General features: G+C 38.9%; 1 protein-coding gene across 1 annotated transcript in view; it reads left to right on the top strand.

The window, feature by feature from the left end:
• GABA-B-R1 (gamma-aminobutyric acid type B receptor subunit 1) overlaps positions 1-20,010 on the top strand; it is a 268,778-nt gene that overhangs the window by 181,461 nt on the left and 67,307 nt on the right. The window contains exons 12-13 of the mRNA XM_090368625.1: positions 6,161-6,268; positions 6,842-7,046. Of these exons, the coding sequence (XP_090224751.1) occupies positions 6,161-6,268; positions 6,842-7,046 (313 nt within the window). The remainder of the gene's footprint in view (positions 1-6,160; positions 6,269-6,841; positions 7,047-20,010) is intronic.

The following is a 20,010-nucleotide window of genomic DNA, read 5'->3' as shown; positions in this document are numbered from 1 at the left end:
GAACACTACAGGTTTAACGACATGAGCACTTTGATATCTTAAACAGTAGTTTAATTGAAGATTTCATTTAATTTTACCAAATATAAATAAAAGGCAACTAATAAGTAAAATTTAATAAGCAACTAATAACAAAATGCAAGTTAATATAGTAATTACTAGAAAAACAATGCAATGCCTGTAATAACACCAGAAAAAAAGAAGGAAAGAAAGAAAGAGAGTAACCAGTGTCACACATCCCTCACTTTATTTACCAATATCTTTCAAGTATTTGTCAAGTCCCTCATTAATAAATTTCATAAGAACAGGTGGGAGTTCATTCAGTTGGTCAATTGCTCTAGGGACTCACATCTGGTGAGTATGGGCTTGGCACACCCAGGGTCCTGAGCTGGATATCATCATTCTTCTCTTTCTTGGTGACTCCTTTCTACATCTCTCTCTCTCTCTCTCTCAGGGTAACTCGGAAATTTTTTTTGGCTGGTGCAGCATAAGCCCCAAGCTTCCTTGAACCATATGGCTGATAATAATAATAATAAACTGAAGACACCTTTCCAAACCTCTAGTGTCTGCAATTATCTTCCTTCAGTTTAAATTTATACCTTTGTTATTTAGTTTACCCATCTCTTTTAAAGTCTTAGATACCTCAATCATTACTCTATGTAAAGACTTCAGTTATAGCTCGGACAGCATGGTTTTGTTAAGGGGAAGTCTTGTCTGACCAGTTTGATTGGAAACTATGATGTGGTCACAAAGGAACTGGATGCAGGGAATAACTTTGATATCATATATTTGAATCTTAGAAAGGCCTTTTATACTGTTGCACATGGAAGACTGCTGCACAAATTGGAGCAGGTGGCATTGAAGGCAAATTGCTACTATGGATAAAGGGATGGTTAAATGGGAAAATACAGAGTGGTAATCAGTGGACACTGCTCATCGTGGACTAATGTTATTAGTGGAGTCCCTCAGGGTTCAGTGTTGGGTCCATTGTTGTTTTCTGTTTTTATAAATGATATTTATGATGGTATATCAAGCTTAATGTCCACGTTTGCAGACAATATGAAGGTTGGCAGGGTTGTTAAGGACACTAATGACCGTACGCTGCTTCTGCAACAGGATCTAGAAGAGTTGAACAGTTGGGCTGATGGGGTGGCAAATGAAGTTTAACATTGACAGATGTAAAGTACTACATATGGAAAGCAGTAACCCTAGAGTAACGTATCAACTCTGTGGTACTACACTGACAGTAGTAGAGAATGAACAGGACCCGGGGGCAATTGTGCAGGCAGATATGAAGTTTTCTGAGCAGTGCAGACGGTCTGCAAGAGTAGCTCATGGTGTCTTGTCAATGATATACAGGAATTTGTCTAGCAGGGATAAGGAGATGATTATCCCTTTGTATAAGGCAATGGTCAGGCCACACCTTGAGTACTGTATACAGGTCTGGAGGCCTCATTTTAAGAAGGATGTAGAGCTGTTGGAACGAGTATAGAGAAGGTCATCAAGATTAGTGAATGTTACAAAGGGTTGCTCTTATGAAGAAAGGTTTAAGTTTTGCAGATTACAGTGTCTGGAGACTAGGCACCTATGAGGTGGTCTAATTGAGGTGTATAAAGCCGTGAATGGTTTGAGCATGCTCAGTGCTGATGGGATTCTTCCTCTTGCTCAGAATAATCACCTGAGAGGGCATAAATTCAAATTGAGGAAAGACAGTTGTAGGATAGATGTGCATCAGTTTGCCTTTAGCCAGCGGGTAGTTGATTGGCGGAACAGACTTCCATCTTTTGTTGTGGAAGTTGATAGTTTAAATAAATTTAAGGCTGAGCTGGACAGGTATTTTGAATGAACGGAGAGGTGAAATCAGAGTGTGTTTTTTTTTTTTGACTGATGCATAAACTTGCTTTCTTGCATCGTATGCCTCTACTAATGCTAAATGCTTGGTTTCCAAACATATAACTTACAGAACTGCAAAGGCCTCTGCAACAGTATGGATGAAAGCTATGATTTCATAACACATAATGCTCCAAGAGACCATTAGCACAAAACTGTGTAAGACATAGAAAATAAAGTCAATACCAGCACTGTACATGAAAGGGTGTGATTCTTATTAGTCCATGTGCCACCCCAACAGATCAGTCTGAATTTATCTTTAGCTATTTTAAATAGTAGATTTAGATAGAACACAATATGTTCTATCTAAATACAGGCATACCTCGAATAACGAATAGGATGCGTTCCACGAAATTACTTCGTTAAGCGAAACTTCGTTTTCAGAGGTAAAAATACTATGGCCAGAATAGGGATACGTTCCCACTTAAAGAAAATGAAAAACTTTTTTTTCGAACAAAGAAAAGTTTTATTAAATAAACAGTCAACTTACATACAAAGTGAAATCACCTTTTAAAATATCAGTCTAAAGTTGATTGCTTATGCTTTTTTTTTCTCTTTCATTTAACAATTGCCTATACGGAGTTATTGCATTTAACACTGTCGCTTAACAATAAAACTTCTTCCTAAATCAGGATCATTTTCACTTAAAATTAATTTAAAACGTTTTCAATGTCATTTAAGCACCTTTTTAAATCTTTGGTTGTTAACACTTTTTCGGCAGGAACTTCTTTAACTTCGTCTTCATTATCTTTGTCTTCGTTGCTAACAAGGTTTTCTAAATCTTCCACTGAAAAACCATCATCTTCTGCATTCAATAAATTTCTAACATCCTCTTCATCGACATTTTCGAAACCTATTGATTGAGCCATCTGGATAACTTCATTTCTAATTTCTTGGATGTTATTTTCTTCTTCTAGTACAACTTCTGGCCATATTTTGCGCCAAACTCCATTTAAGCATTTCTTAGTGACTTCTTTCCAAGAACTATCAATGTTTTCAATTGCGTTTTTAATGGTGTAGTTTTTCCAAAAAGTTTTAACTGTCATTTCCTCTTTATCCTCTAGTTCAGTTAAATTGCTTAATGTTCGACGCAGATAATAAGCTTTAAATGATGCTATTACTCCCTGATCCAATGGCTGAATCAGGGAAGTTGTGTTTGCTGGAAGAAACACAACTTTGACAGGAATGCATGTGTCCAACGTGTGAAGATCAGTAGGATGTCCCGGAGCATTGTCTAACAACAAAAGAGCTTTTTCTTCAAAGTTGTTTTTTTGACAATACCGTTTTACTTCAGGACAAAAGTGGTTAACAAACCAATCAGTAAATAACTCTTGGTAACCCAAGCTTTTCTATTTGCTTTCCATATTACAGGTAAATTCATTTTTATGTTACCTTTTAACGCCCTCGGATTTTCTGAATGGTAAACTAATAACAATTTTAATTTATAATCGCCAGAGGCATTTGATCCAAAGAGTAACGTTAAACGGTCTTTGGCTGCTTTGAACCCAGCAGCTGATTTTTCCTCAATAGAAATGAAGCTTTTTGTTGGTAGCCGTTTCCAGAACAAACCGTTTTCGTCAACACTGAACACCGAATTTGGTGTAAAATTTTCACGTTCAATTATTTCCTTTAGTTTTTCTGGAAACTTATTTGCAGCTTCTCCTGTTAATTTTACACTATGAATCCTGGCCCGTTTTTTAAATTTCTCGAACCAACCACGAGAAGCCCCAAAGGTTTCCGTAATTTCTTCAGTTTGTTTAGATTTTAGGTGATTAAACTGGAATTTTTTTTTTTATGTTAAATGGGGCTTGAATTTGCCGACTTCGTTATATCGAAGCTTCGTTATCAGAGGTAACGTTAACCGAGGTATGCCTGTACTGCCAAATTACAGCATACAGGATGTATATCTTAATAACCTTGTTGATAATCAGTAAGACCCTTCATTTTAATAGGAAACTTGAATGTCCACCACCTGCTGTGTGGGGTAATGAAATATTTACAGAAGAGGCAGGATAATTGAAAAGCCATCAAACAATCAAATCTTTCTTGGTGGCGGGTCGCATGGTCACTCAGCGATGTTCACTTTCCTAGTGCCACTGACATTATGTTAGACCATACAATAAGTTCTCCAGTTTTATTTTACATGGAAAGAAATGGATAACCCTTTAAACAGCATTCATTTCCTAATAATCATCACCATAATATAAAAAAACCCAGTTCACCTTTCAGAAACCCAAAATGGAAATTCAAAAGAGCAAATTGGAAAAGGAGCAGGTGTTTTGTAAGTTTTTGAATGTTATGTTGACATATTTTGTCTAAATGATATATTTCAGCTTCTTATTAAAAATAAGATAACTGTTTTATTAAATAATCATTTATTTTACTAGGTTATTTTAATTAAGTTTTTTTTTTAATATAAGATTAGTGGAGTGATATTTTTTGTATGCTTTCTAATGTGGGTTTATGTGCAAGTATTCTATATTTCAACTATGTTATAATAGTATGGGTGATCTTTATCTAAAACCCTACCATTTCGGGCCAGAAAACCAGAAAATTGAGGATTTGGTGTCAGACAATGTTAACTACAAAATCATTTAGTAGTAAACGTTTTTGTAATTAACCAAGGAAAAAGTCATTTGACATTTTCTTGGTTTACCGGAAATGTGCTTGTAACTCAAGCTAACTTGTAAACTACTAGAGAAATACATTTCTATGACATGTGACATGATATGCATTGTTATTTGAATAAAGTTAAACTAACGTTTTCTCAAAACAAGAATGCAATTTTGTAGTTAATGTTGTCTGCCACTAAGCTCTTGAAATATATAAATAGGAATGGGGACAATTATCATCTCCTCACTGAGCAGTAATCATTTTTTATAGCTTCATTTGTTTTCTCTTTTGCATATGTGGATAGACAACAGGTCTATCTATATGTGCAGGCATCAGAATGTTTTGCTGATCAGTATACTACCATAGAGAATCCGCCCATATCTCAGGCTATCACTGCTCACCTGGCTCTACTAGCCTCAAAAGGTCCACTAAGTTTCCATCAAGCAAGAGTAACCCTGCTAACTTGTACCCACCACCACCTGACAAATTCATGAGTAGCCACCAGGAGAAGAAAAAGAGCTGCCCAGTGAGAAAAGGCATCACCACTCTGCCATCAAGTGTTTTCATTCCCCAGTTCCTATAAAGGACAGCTTTTGTTTTACTTTTACTTTTATTGCTCTTTGTGGGCTTAAATATAACAGTTATATAACAGCTGTTTTAAGTTCAATTTTTTAATTTCAGGAAGCATGCAGAGATGAGCTGAAATGTTAAATACCTTTTAGTATCATTGTTAATAATACACTGAAAAATGTAGTTCAAAATTAGTCTCTTAACAAACAGAAGCAGTCTTCTTCTGCTAACATAACAGCCAGTATCTGTTTTGAGTATAATTTTCCAAAACTAATTTTATTATGATAAGTATCCTTTTATTTACACATTTTGTTCACTCAGTATATCCTTTTATGTCATTTAGTGATATGTATTAGTGTACACTTGTTTCTACATGTAATTAAACTGTATTCACTGTTTCAGTAGAATTAAAATGAAAAAAACATTAGCCTTTAAGAATTCTTCTAGACGTTGATAGGATTTGAATCACACTTCTCTAAATGAGCAGTGGATGGTGAAAGTACTCTGTTATTTTTGAAAATGTTGCACAGGATATTCATAATATCCTAACTTTGTCAAATTTATGATATACTATTCCATACAAGAACAGCTCTCACAGAAATTTCTTTTTCTGTTCAAATACAAATGATCAAAAGATGCAGTAATGCAATGCAACAGTGCCAGTTCATATAGGTATTGGTGCCTGTCTCTATCTTTCAATGAGAACAATATTATGCATACATCATGGTTGATACAAAGCCCTATCTTGAACCCAATTGAACCAATTTATGAAATCTTGGAATATGACACAACTTTAGACTGACCCAAATTTGACACTATCCGCATGTGGACTAAATAAGAATTATGCAGTATTTCACATGATATTTGTCCAAAGTGCTGCTAAGAAGTATATGTTGTGATTACTCCTAAAGGCCTAAACCAACACTATCAGAAAAGGGATTTAGGAGCTGGTAACTGCTTACTCTGAGTATGTATGTATGGTAGTTTAGTGTAGTGTATATAAAATATGTATCAGCTGTACAATTTAAAATGCATCATGTGTTTACAGTATGTATATTTTACTCTAAAATGAATTTTGATACATTTTCAGGCCAGAGCATGGCTTTTAACCATTGGCTTTACATTGTCTTATGGAGCGATGTTTTCAAAAATTTGGAGAGTTCATCGTCTTACTACAAAATCAAAATCTGAGAGCAAGGTTAGTTGTTATTATTTTTATTATAATATTAATATAACTATTACTTTTTAACTTGATTTCTCTGCTATATTAAAGTGACATAAAGCACAAATGAAATGAAAGCCAAATTGATTCTAATTTAACCTTGTACTTAAACAGGATTCATGGGTTAGATCCATTAAGTATACAAATTAAATTTACACTAATATTAATATGAATGTAGTGTTATTGCAGGATATGAGTGTGTCATCATACTTTATTTCTTATATATAAAAAGCATTTGATTATGTATATTATTATATTCTTTAACTGATTATTTTTCACATTCTCTTTTTATGTTTCAACTTTCAGCTTCTTCCTTTCTTATAGTTCTACTTTCCTCTCCTCACTTTTTCTTGGCTGGCATTCTGCACAATGAAAACTTCACTTCAATATTGTGACATTAAAAAACATTTTTGCATACTTTTTATGTATAAAAAGTGTGTGTGTGTGTGTGTGTGTGTGTGTGTGTGTGTGTGTGTGTGTGTGTGTGTGTGTGTGTGTGTGTGTGTGTGTACGTGCATATACACATGCATATATTCACTTCTTTTGCAGAAAGTTGCCAGCTGGAAGCTGTATGTAATGGTTGGAGTTCTGCTCCTTCTAGATTTGATTATCCTTATTTCGTGGCAAATTATAGATCCACTTCAAAGAAAATTAGAATTATTTCCACCAGAAGATCCAGAAGTTTCAGAGGAAGATATTAAACTAGAACCTCAGCTAGAGCATTGTGAGTCAGAATATAATGTCATATGGCTAGGTATGTAAAATTTTTTATGTATATTGTAAAAAATTAATTTGAGGTTTCCAAAAGTTTGCTATATATACTTCATTAAATTGTTTTAATAAGGGGGACAGTGGGCATGGAAAAAAATCGCATGTGTACCTTATATGCACGAAAGTTATTTTATGCATAAACATCTTTGACAACACCTATTATATTTCGTACAGCTACAACCGAAATCATGAACGATGTAATTTATGCTCACACCCACTGCTTACTCTACCGAAACAATGTTTGGAAGAGGTTAGGCCAATAGCCTAATTGTTCATTTGATTATAGCCATTTGTTGAATAGTATGTTTGCAACAATACAAGTATTTGTATTGTTACTATCATGTTGCTCTGTCATGCTTTATCGCAAATTGCACATGCAGCACTATGAGATATGAAAGAAATGACAATGTCCACGCATAATCGCTATTGAAACTATGACTTGGCTCAGGATCTCAATGAGTACAAGCACGAGATGGTAATGCTGCACATTCCATTTCACAATGAGGAAACAGAGATACTGTCAGAGATGAAATATGTCAAGATCTATGACAACAACAAACCAGATCGGACCTTTACGTAAGGGAAAGGGGATAGTATTAAATACACCAGCTGCCGTTGCAGATTAACTCAACAGTTATTTTGCATCGATATTTACAAATGAAAAACCTTTTGTGGCAATGGGAAATTGTGGGAGCGAAGTTGAAAAATATGTAATTAATGATATTGAAATTTTGCAAGATTATTTAATGAAAAAACTTTCGAGCCTACAGGCCAGTAAGGGTCCTGGAGTTTATGGAATATACCCTTAAGATTATAGGGAGGCGGCAAGCGAGTGCATTGAACCATTGAGGCTAATTATGCGAGCATCGCTAGACTCTGGGGAGATTCCCTTGGATTGGAAAAGTGCAAATGTATCTCCCATACATAAGGGTGGCTCTAAAATTGAAGTTGAAAATTATCGACCTTCCAGTCTGACTTCAGTAGTAGGGAAAATCATGGAGGCAATGATCAAGGGTGGAATTCAGGACCATTTGGATCGAATTGAAATTCTCAAGGATACTCAGCATGGTTTTGTGAAGGGAAAATCATGTTTAACAAATCTGGTTCGCTATTTTGAAAGGGTCACTCACGAGCTGGATTTAGGGAATAATTTCGACATTGTTTATTTAGATTTCAGCAAAGCTTTTGACTCAGTCTCACATGAGTGGTTGCTTTATAAGCTGGAACAGGTTGGAATCACTGGGAAAATCCTTAGATAGATAGAAGGATGGCTTCAGGGCAGGAGGCAGAGGGTTGTGATAAATGGCTATTCCTCAGATTGGGTTGATGTAAGAAGTGGGGTTCCCCAAGGATCAGTATTAGGGCCACTGTTGTTTTTAATTTTCATAAACGACATCGATGAAGGGATAGAGGGCGTGATGTCTAAATTTGCAGATGATGTTAAAATTGGTAGAGTAGTTAATGATCACTGTCAAGCTGAGCTTCTTCAGAGAGACCTAGATAGATTTCCGGAATGGTCAGAAAAATGGCAGCTATGCTTTAATCCAACAAAGTGTAAGGTATTACACCTGGGAAACAGTAATCCCAAAATAACTTATTCACTTGGTAGAGTTCAACTAAACCCAGTACTGGAGGAAAGGGACTTGGATGTTACGATACGGTCAGACATGAAATTCTCTGAGCATTGTAAACAGGTTGCAAGGAAGGCCCATGGTGTCCTATTGATGATCTATCGAACTTTTGCAAGTAGAGATAGGGACGTGATAAACCCATTATATAAGGCTTATGTTAGAACACACTTGGAATACTGTGTTAAAGTATGGAGACTGCACCTAAAGAAAGACATCGAGCTTCTTGAAAGGGTGCAAAGATGGGTAACTCGCCTGGTGAGATTGGCAAAAGGGCGTCCTTATGAAGAAAGACTTCGAATATGTGGGTTGCAGAATTCGGAAACTAGACACCTTAGAGGAGATTTGATTGAGGTGTTTAAGGCTCTGAGAGGCATCAGTAAAATGAATGAGGGCGAAATTTTCAAGATTGTAAATGATGCTAGAACTAGGGTACATAAATTCAAGTAACGGGGGGGGGGGGAAATGTTTAGATTGGACTGCAGGAAGTTTTATTTTAGCCAGCGAGTTATAAATTACTGGAATAAGTTGCCTTCGTGGGTGGTAGAAGCCGACAGTTTGGGGAAATTCAAAGGTCATCTGGATAGTACTTTCGGGTAAGGGAAGCGCATAGGATGATAGGTTTAATTTCCTTTTTTTTTATTAATTATTATTATTTATTTATTTTTTGTTTTTATCATTGTTTTGTTCGGATTTTTTTTTTTTTTGGCTGGTGCAGCATAAGCCATAGGCTTTCATGCACCATGCGGCCATTACTAATACTATCAATGAAGAGCTCATACTAGATCATAAATTGTATGAATCGGATTTGGACATTTGCAAAATTATTGAAATATGTAAGATGATGTGTCAAGACAACGACGACGTTAACCCTGATGAAGCATGCGCAATGACCTGTATAGCTTTGTAACATGACTGCGAGAAGACCCCCTTTGAAACTTTTACAATCATCCAAACAGTGAGATGAATAAGGGGTATAAAGCTCGCCATGCTCAGCCGACTCAGTGCAATTGCAAAGAAATGCGAAAACTTGATGACCAACGAGGACTTCTGCAACTTAATGAGAATGGCCAATGACAAGCAAAAGATTCTACTCATACATGAAATTTGGATTCTGTTATCTCCCAATCACGAACTGATTCAGATATTCTTGACCAGCCCAGCTGGTTGAAGAAAAACATTTATGATTCGCCTCTTGATGGAAATATACAACCGCTTCAGTAATACAGACAGGTAGTGTAATGCCTACAGTACAAGCAGTTTATCCAGCAAGTCCTCCCTGGTTCTCCCCAGACCTATATACTACCTATTTATTGACAGGCTATGGCTCCATCCAAGCAAAACTAACCACCTTCAACATCACTGATGATCCACTCTGTCACTGTGGGTCCTAGGAATCCTGGGACCATCTAATGTACTACTGTCCACTTTATGAAGATCTATGCTGGATTCACATAATGAAAATTCTTTTATTCTCATAACGAAAACTACCTTCCTAAGGATCAGAAATTCCACATCCTGGAAAATGGACATCACTACAATGCCTTCTCGGAATATGCATGAGAACTCTTCACCAGACAAAGAACTCTTCCTCAACTGCAGGTATGGATTGAGCAAGTATGGTTGAACCCTACTTCCCTCAAAGCAGGGATCTCGACTGTGGCACAGTGACCATGCACCTATTCAGCCCGGAATTTGACATCTACAAGCTCCTCCCACAGCTAGATACCACCAAACCTGTGTGACAAATCATCATGGTTGGGACCCTGTCCCAGGAATGACAAGACAGCACATGACTTAGCAAACTAGCCTATTCACCATGGATGGGACCATGCTCAGACTTGATTCTTCAAACTGGACTCTCTACTCTTGTCAGTGTTCTACCATTCTCTGGAAATCCGAACTGGGTCCTCTCACCCAGTTCTCTTCACATCCCCTTCCCTGGGTGGGAATGGTCTTCTGTCTCCTCCCCTGCCCCCCTTTCCCTTGGTAGTGTCTTCACCTTTGGTTCAACATCATTCAGTCTTACTCTAATCTTCTAGCACCAACCCATTTTTTTTTATAGGCCCTAGCCACCGAAATCTTTGGAAGCTAGGTGGAAGGGCCTGCCAGAGTACTAATAATATAAACTTCTATTGGGTACCTGACCTGCCTCCTCATGGAAAAGTGTGGACAATTGGGGGTCCCAACAGCTAAAAGGTTGGAAAAACGACATTACATTACACAACAAAACAGTACACCTATACTTTTTGAAAACTCTCTGGCCTTAGAGTTCTGTGACACAAACATAACTAGATGGGGGAAACCCCTGATGCTGTTAGACCCTAAACACTACACTTTACACTTTTATTACATGTGCTTCAACTTGTAAGGCTGATGTGCACAAGCACGTCCATGATCACTGCCCTCAAGGTATTTATTTCTCTGGTTACCAAAAGGTTTCTGCCACGGGTGGCAATGGTTAGCCCAAAGCCACCAAAAATGGTATGCCCCAAATCATAAACATTTTTCTGGAACCAGCTGGTTTATGCCAGCTCTGAGTACATCCTAGATCACCTTCTATGATCCTTTGCACAATCTCCTCTCCAGACTACGTTCATTTTGTCTTACCAATGTTTTTTCCCCAGCCAGCTGATTCATGCCAGCTCTGAGCACATCCAAGGTCACCTCCTCATGATCCTTTGCTTTTAATACTTTGCTTTACTTTACTTTAAATTTTGCAAGATATCCATTTCTCCGGTCACCAAAAGGTTTCTACCATGGGTGGCAATGGTTATCCCAAAGCCACCTAAGTGGTATACCTCGAATCATAAACGTTTTTCGGCAACCAGCTGGTTCATGCCAGCTCTGAGCACATCCAAATCACCTGCCATGATCCTTTTGGGCGATCTCCTCTCCCAACTCTGTTTTCCTTTGTTATAAAATGGATTTGACTTCAAATAATGTCATTTCCGCATTGCAAAACGTGAAAAATTGATTTTATTACCATTCAAAATTTAGTAGGTGCAGCCAAAGATGTTTACACATCAAAAAAACAGAAATTTCTTTTTTAGCAGTTGATTTTTCAGTCTTGGTCTGTCAACATTGATGGGAGCCCAGTTTCTACTGGATGCCATTTATAATTTCAATCATAGGTAATTGTGTGCTGCTGCTTTCTTTGGGTGAAAATCACCGTTACCGGCAGGAGTTATTTGTCACTACCTGGTTTATAATTCAAGCGAAAGGATCATTGGATCATAATAGGCTCTTAATCTATTGAGAGAATTAGTGCTGCTGTTTTATTGTTTTGATCATTTCATTTATGTTCTTGAATTCTGTTCCTTTCATTTAATACAAAGGGTACTAGGAAAGTTTTGCAATACAGCTTTGTTTATTTAATTTTTTCAAAGTAATTTCCTCTACATTCAATACACCTATCCATCCTCCGAAACCAATCTTTAAACCAGTTCTGCCAAGTTTCACTAGGGAGTAAAGCACACTCGTTGTCCCAAGCCCGTAGAAGGTCCTCATCACTGGAAAACCGCCTCCCTTTTAGCTTCATTTTCACATGCGGGAACAGTGCAAAGTCGCAGGGAGCAAGGTCTGGACTGTAGGGAGGGTGCTCGAGAAGTTTCAGTCCTGTCGTGGTCAAATATTCGGTGCAGGCTTTGGCGCGGTGAGCTCTAGCATTATCGTGATGGAGGTACCAGGTGTCCATTCTTGACTTTGGCCGCAGGTTCTTCATAGATCCAATGACTTTAGGCAGGCATTGTTCAGTATACCACTTAGCTGTGACTGTATTCTGCATGTCCAAAACGACACGTTACACAATTCCACTCTATTTGAAAAATACAGCTATCATTTTCTTCTTTACAGATCGGGATTTTCTGACAATTACGGGTGTGTCGTCATCATCAAAGACCCAAACTTTGTTTTGAGCCTTGGTCGGCAGATCGTAATAGTACAGCCAAGTCTCGTCACCTGTCACGATGTTGTTCACATACCGAGATTGTCCCTTATCAAACTTTTTTAACATCTCCCGGCACCAAGTCACACGTCGTGTCATCTGCTCTTCAGTCAGTTGATGCGGCACCCAGAGAGAACAAAGTTTCTTCACGTGCAAATGATCTTGCAGAATCGAACGAATTGCTGGTGCATTTAGGCCCAAAGTATCCTCTATCTGTTGGTAGGTCACTCGCCTGTTTTCGTGAAGCATTTTTCTCACAGCAGTAACGTTTTCCTCCGTAACTGACGTTCGTGGCCTTCCCGGCCTCTCAGAATCCTCCAGAGTGAAATTTCCCCTTTGGAATTCTCTATACCACCTGAATATCGTTGTACGATGTGGACAATCATCATCTAGTGCAAGAGTCATTTCTTCTAAGCACTGGTCTATGGTTAAACCACGCACGAAATTATACCGCAAAACTGTCCTTATCTCATTTCGTGACCACGATGCCATCGCAAGCACTTTACACTCTCACTACTAATGAATAACTGAACCCATCGACTTGGCGCGGCGGCTACTATGCAGATATAAACATGTCTCAACATGCAGCAACAAGCAGCTTCCTGTGATTCATTGTTGCGTCATATTGCAAAACTTTCTTAGTACCCTTTGTATAAGCAGTTTTTATTTTAATTTACTTGTGTGCTTTTCCTTTGTTGCCACTTTCAAGCACTTGAATTAAAACATCATCTTTTGTTAGTTGTCATACAAAATAATACTATATGACCAACACTTTTCTGTCTTCAGAAGCCCAAGAGAATCTAAATGAGGTTGCATTGCCATTTAAACTTCCATTGTATTCATTGTAAGACATTGATCGCCTTAACTCTTGGGCAGTGGCCAATAGTTTTATTTTAGATTCTCTGTGCAGAAGACCATTTGTGTACATCTTTGTCACAAGTGTAACCTTAATGTCGCACCTGAATTAAGATTTGGATAACACACTATTCCAGTAGTTCCAGAGATTAAATTCTTGGGGCTCATATTTATTTGACAAAAAACTGATATTTTTCAAACATATTCGTCACCTATGCACAATGTGCACGTTCACCTATGCACAATGTTGAACATTCTCTGTGCTCTCTTTTCTTTCTTTTTTTTTTTTTGGGTGCAGGCCAGTGAACTTTTCTGTTTGTATCATGTGCCACAATCAAAATTAGATTTTGGGTCTCAGTTATATGCATCTACCACAAATACCATCCTTTGATGGCTTGACCCTATTTTCCCTCTATTTGTGTTGCTATTGGTGCATTCAAAACATCTCCTGTCCATTGTCTATATGTCAAAGCAAATGACTTATCCTTTTCACTTCAATGAAAACAGTTGTCTCTACATATGCTTTTAAGCTGAACTCCCTGCCAGACCAGCCTATATTGACATCCATTTTTGAGCCATGATAGGAAAATCTTTATAACATTCATTAGACTGCCAGTTGTCTATATTCTGACTTCTTGCCAATTTATGGCAAGAAGTCAGAATGTTCAGATTAGTGTGTGCTAAAAGTCAGAATTGTGTGTGGAATCTTTTGCTGTCTTTTCAGACAATACCATATCTGAGCAGATTTCCCCCTGAAGGCCCTAAGTGCTAATCGATAGTTTCCAAGCGATCTCTCTAGTGCATTTTCTAGTGTTTTTCTAAGGTGAGAACTAGTGTGTTTTCATAAATCCTCCTCTGCTTGCAATGTCACTGCTGACTCCGCTAGCAACGTTACTGCTACTTTTGCTAGTGTCATACTGCTCTCCTCTTCTGATTGCATGGTCACTGGTTGGCACTGCTCCTGCTTCCTTTTCTGCCTCATGGCAAAAAGGGGTAAAAATGGACATTGATGAATTCCCATGATCAGAGCCAAAGAGCTCTCAACAGGACAATCACGAAATTGATCATGACTTTTCGCTGTCGAAAAAACTAAAAAGATGCAAACAACAGGAATCTCCAGCTTTCTTGATAATCTATTCTCTGTTGGCACAACCTTTTAGCCAGCTCTTCCCTTTCATCGTACAACAGTGCCTTGAAAATGTAGCATCTCCAAAAATGGTGAAATGTCTCCAATCCGGGGATTTGCTAATAGAGACCTCTCACCCAAGACAATCTGAGTTACTGTTAAAGAGACTTCTTTAAGCAGAATTCCAATTCAAGTCACCCCATATAACACCCTGAATTCTTCCAAGGGAGTGATCACTGAATGGGATCTATTAAATGTTTCTGAAAAAGAAATATTCCAGGAACTAAAGGATCAAAATGTAACTCAGGAAAAAGGATCATGATATGAAAAGACGACACCTTAGACCCAATGTAGCATAATTTTAAGCTTCAATACATCTAATCTACCAGCTTCGGTTCAAAGCAGGTTATTTAAACTGCTTTGTTTTGTCCCTTTATCCCGAATCCCCTAAGATGCTAAAAATGCCAGAAATTTGGTCACTCCCAGATAGCATGCCATGGAGATGCAACATGTCCAAACCGTGGATGCAAAACTCATACACAATCAGAATGCAAGGCACAAACTCTGCAGTATCCTAATTTCGGGACAACCATCCAGCATACTCTAAAGATTGTGAACTCTGGAAGTTAGGCAAAAAAATACAAGACTGAAAATAAAGTCTGTTATCAAGAAGCTAGAAAACAAGTTAAATTAAGCATGCCATAAAGCACTTGTGCTTCGGTTATCCGCAGTCACCAATCAGACAGAAGTGTCACTCTCTTCGGACAAATCAATTACAGACTGGGCTCGATCATTACTATCGACCCAGCTTACATCTAAACCACAGTCAGTAGACCAAAGTAACAATACACCACTCACAATTCCAACTCAAAGCCTAATCCACTGTAAAATAGCAAAAAAATTGCAAAAATCAGATCTTGTTGAGGTGAAACAACCACACCCAACAAGCATGGATACAAATGATATGACCGACCAAGAAGAACTTCTTGAATTACATGCAGATGATGATATGGAAGATTCAGGATACCCCACTTTTTCCAGAAAAGAAAAATCAAATTTTTCTTTTCTCGAACATTATAAACAACCCACTCATATAAGCAGAGAGAGTCCATCTTCCTCTTACAAAACCAAATAATGGAATGCATTGTCCAGTGGAACTGTAGAGGTTTCTATTCTAGTCAGAACCTGAATAGGTCTTACTCATTTAACTCATCTGTTCTTTTTGTCAGGAAACGACTCTCCTCCATGTAATCACTGCCACACACCACTCACAGTCAAACATATATGTCTGGAATGTACTTTGTATAATAATATCCGTCTATAGTTATTCAGTTCTCTTGCCAACTTAAAGGTACCTTTTTCGCTTAGACATATCATAGGTGAAAAATGAAATCTCACAGAATTTTTTCTCCTTCCTAAAATGAATAGGATTATACAGGGTGTTTCAGTTAAACATTTCAGAACTTCTAAGAGGGGTAGGGTACATCCTGACAACTCGAAATCATATAGCAATGTGGGGTCGGAAATGCCTTCCTGAAGCGGTGTTGTACACAGAAGCACCATAAAGAAAAGAGACCCTAAGTGAGAAATCGTTTTAATGATACATGAAAAGAAGCAAAAGGTACATGGATTAAAGTAAGTGTTCGAAGTTTCTTCCACGGGCTACAATGCACGCCTCACATCTCCGACGCATGGACATCCGAACATTCTGGAATACTCCAGGCGAATTTCGAATTTCTTCGGCAGCTACTGCGATTCTTGCAACCAGCTCCTCAGCATTGTCAACAGGGGTGTCATAAACTAGCGATTTCATATGACCCCAGAAATAAAAATCAAGACATGATAGGTCGGGTGACCGAGCAGGCCAACGCACGGGACCACCACGTCCGATCCACTGTTGACCAAATGTGACATCCAGGTAGTTACGAACATCTCCGCTATAATGGGCAGGGGCTCCATCGTGTTGGAACCACATTGTCTGTTGCGTCGATGCAGAAATCTGTTCATCTCTCAAAAGTTGTGGCAATACTTGCTGCAGAAAGATCAAGTAGATAGGTCCGGTTAGACGACACGGTAACAGGTAAGGTCCGATGAGGTGATCTCCCATAATACCGGCCCATACATTGACCGAAAATCAAATCTGTGCTGCACGACGTCGTATTGCATGCGGGTTCTCGACCGCCCAGATATGGTCATTATGCGTGTTGAAAATTCCTTCCCTTGTGAAGGATGCCTCATCGGAAAACAACACTTCAGCAGGAAAAAGGGGATTTGTAGCACATTTTCCAAGGTACCACTGTGCGAAAGCAATACGAGGTGCATTATCCTCCGGTTGCTGTGTCTGGACACGCTGCACGTGAAACGGATGCATGTCTTGTTCTCGGAGAATCCTCCAGACGCTGCAATGGGAAACCCCGACTGCGTTTGCCAGACTTCGTGTACTCGTTCTTGGATTCTCCTGTACATGCTGCAGCACATTCTGTTCGACGGCTGGAGTCCGTGCTGTTCTTACCCTGTCCCTGTCAGCTCTTTCAAATGAACCTCTCTCAGCTAACCTCTGGTGCAGTCTTGCAAAGAAATTATGACTGGGAATACGCCTCGTCGGATATCGTTCCGCGTACAAACGCTGTGCGGCAGGCCCACTACAATTTGCAGCCCCGTACGCCAAATGCATATCGGCTAACTCTGGGCGCCTCCGTAGCCAGGTGGGAAGGAGCAGCAGTGCGTAGCACACGCTTCTTGATTAGACCGGGGTTCGAGCCCGTTACCACCAAATATGGAGGATGCAGAAAGGTCAGGGAATGACCACCGCATTTCCCGGAGCAATATGGTCTTAGTTGCTAATGCTCCTAAATAACAAACAAACAGATCGGCTAACTCTGCGTTCGTGTAATCATCCATCCTACTAACTTGGCGTTCTTGTTCAAGAAATTCGAAATTCGCCTGGAGTATTCCAAAATGTTCGGATGTCCATGTGTAGGAGATGTGAGGCGTGCATTGTAGCCCGTGGAAGAAACGTCGAACACTTACTTTAATCCATGTACCTTTTGATTCTTTTCATGTATTATTAAAACGATTTCTCACTTACGGTCTCTTTTCTTTATGGTGCTTCTGTGTACAACACCGCTTCAGGAAAGCATTTCCGACCCCACATTGCTATATGATTTCGAGTTGTCAGGATGTACCCTACCCCTCTTAGAAGTTCTGAAACGTTTAACTGAAACACCCTGTATAACTGCTTCTACAGCAGCCAACACAGGCAATATGGACCACTTTCATAGGTGCAATATAGCTTAAGTAGCCATTGTACTGAAACCCTAGCAACAATAACAATTCCCCCTGAATGCAGCATATATACTGCAGAGCTGTGCGTTGTAGAGTTAGCCTTATATCAAATAAGAACTCACCAATATCAGCAGTTTATTATATACACCGATTTTTTTAGTGCATTACAGGTTTTATCATCAATGAGATACTGCAACTCATCCAACCCTATCCCAGTTTAGTAGATGATATGTGCTCTCTGTGAGGGTGGATTTGATATCCACTCCTGCTTGATCCCCAGCTGCATCGGAATTAGTGGAAATGATTTGGCTGATACTGCAGCCCCCCACAAATAATCTTTGCCTATCAGTCCCCTATAACACTACAGTTAAATAATATAATAAGATATATTTGCAGTGGCAAGATTGTGGCATGGGCAAGTAACAAACAAACTATATCAGATTAATTCTGTAAGTGAACTATGGCAGTCTAATCTGCATAGGGACTGTAAAGAGGAAGTTGTCCTTGCTTGGCTCTGTATAGGACAGTCATCTGATGCATTCATTTCATTTTGGCTGTGGGCTGATGACCTCCTCTGCGCAAGCATTGTGACACTGCTTTATCCATTAAGCATGTTTTTAATGGAATGTACCAATTTTAGAAATGCGCGTTTTACTGCTTTTAACCATCTGATTGAGGCATGTACACTCAATCAGATTTTATTTGACAATGACTATATGTCAGTAGTTTTTACAAGCTATTAACATGGTTTCTCAAAGGATAAAACCTTTGAGAAACCATGTTGTCCACTAACCACATTGTCTTTGGAGAATATTAGCATTAGCATTAGCATTAGTAGAGGCATTTGATGCAAGAAAGCAAGCTTATGCAGCATCAGCCAAAAAAAAAAAAAAAAAAAAAACACTTCCACTTCACCCCTCTGTTCGTTCAAAATACCTATCCAGCTGAGCTTTAAACTTATTTAGGCTATCAACCTCCACCACAAGGGATGGAAGTCTGTTCCACCAACCAACCACCCGCTGGCTAAAGGCAAATTTCTGCACGTCTATCCTACATCTGACTTTCCTCAATTTGAATTTATGCACTCTCGGGTGATTTTTCTGAGCTAGAGGAAGAATCCCATCCGCATTGAGTATGCTTAAACCATTCAAGGCTTTATACACCTCTATCAGACCACCTCGCTGGTGCCTAGTCTCCAGACACTGTAATTTGCAAGACTTAAGCCTTTCTTCGTAAGAGCACCCCTTTGTTCCATTCACTAATCTTGTTGCCCTTCTCTGTACTCGTTCCAGCAGTTCTACATCCTTCTTGAAATGAGGCCTCCAGACCTGTATACAGTACTCTAGGTGTGGCCTGACCATTGCCTTATACAATGGAATAATCACCTCCTTATCCCTGCTGGAAAAATTCCTGTATATCATTGACAATACTCCATGAGCTACTCTTGCAGCCCGTCTGCACTGCTCAGAGAACTTCATATCTGCCTGCACAACCACCCCCAAGTCCCTTTCATTCTCTACTACTGTCAGTGTAGTACCACAGAGTTGATACGTTGCTCTGGGGTTGCTGTTTCCCATGTGTAGTACTTTACATTTGTCAATGTTAAACTTCATTTGCCACCTCTCAGCCCATCTGCTCAACCTTTCCAGATCCTGTTGCAGCAGCATAGTGTCAGTAGTGTCCTTGACAACCCTGTCAACCTTTGTATCGTCTGAAAACTTGGACATTAAGCTTGATATACCATCATCAATATCATTTATAAATACAGAAAACAATAATGGACCCAACACTGAGCCCTGAGGGACTCCACTAATAACATTAGTCCACAATGAGCATTGTCCATTGATTACCACTCTCTGTCTTCTCCCCCTCAACCACCCCTTTATCCATAGCAGCAATTTGCCTCCAATGTCACACTGCTCCAATTTGTGCAGCAAACTTCCATGTGCAACAGTATCAAAAGCCTTTCTAAGATCCAAGTATATAATATCAAAGTTATTCTCTGCATCCAGTTCTTTTGTAACTGCATCATAGTATCCAATCAAGTTGGTCAGGCAAGACTTCCCCTTAACAAAACCATGCTGTGTCTGAGCTATAACTGGAGTCT

The sequence above is a fragment of the Mastigoproctus giganteus genome, chromosome 2 (genome assembly GCF_048544385.1).
Source record: "Mastigoproctus giganteus isolate SK-2022 chromosome 2, ASM4854438v1, whole genome shotgun sequence".
In the NCBI taxonomy this organism is placed as follows: Eukaryota; Metazoa; Arthropoda; class Arachnida; order Uropygi; family Thelyphonidae; genus Mastigoproctus; species Mastigoproctus giganteus.
This window is presented reverse-complemented; position numbering and strand designations above follow the sequence as displayed.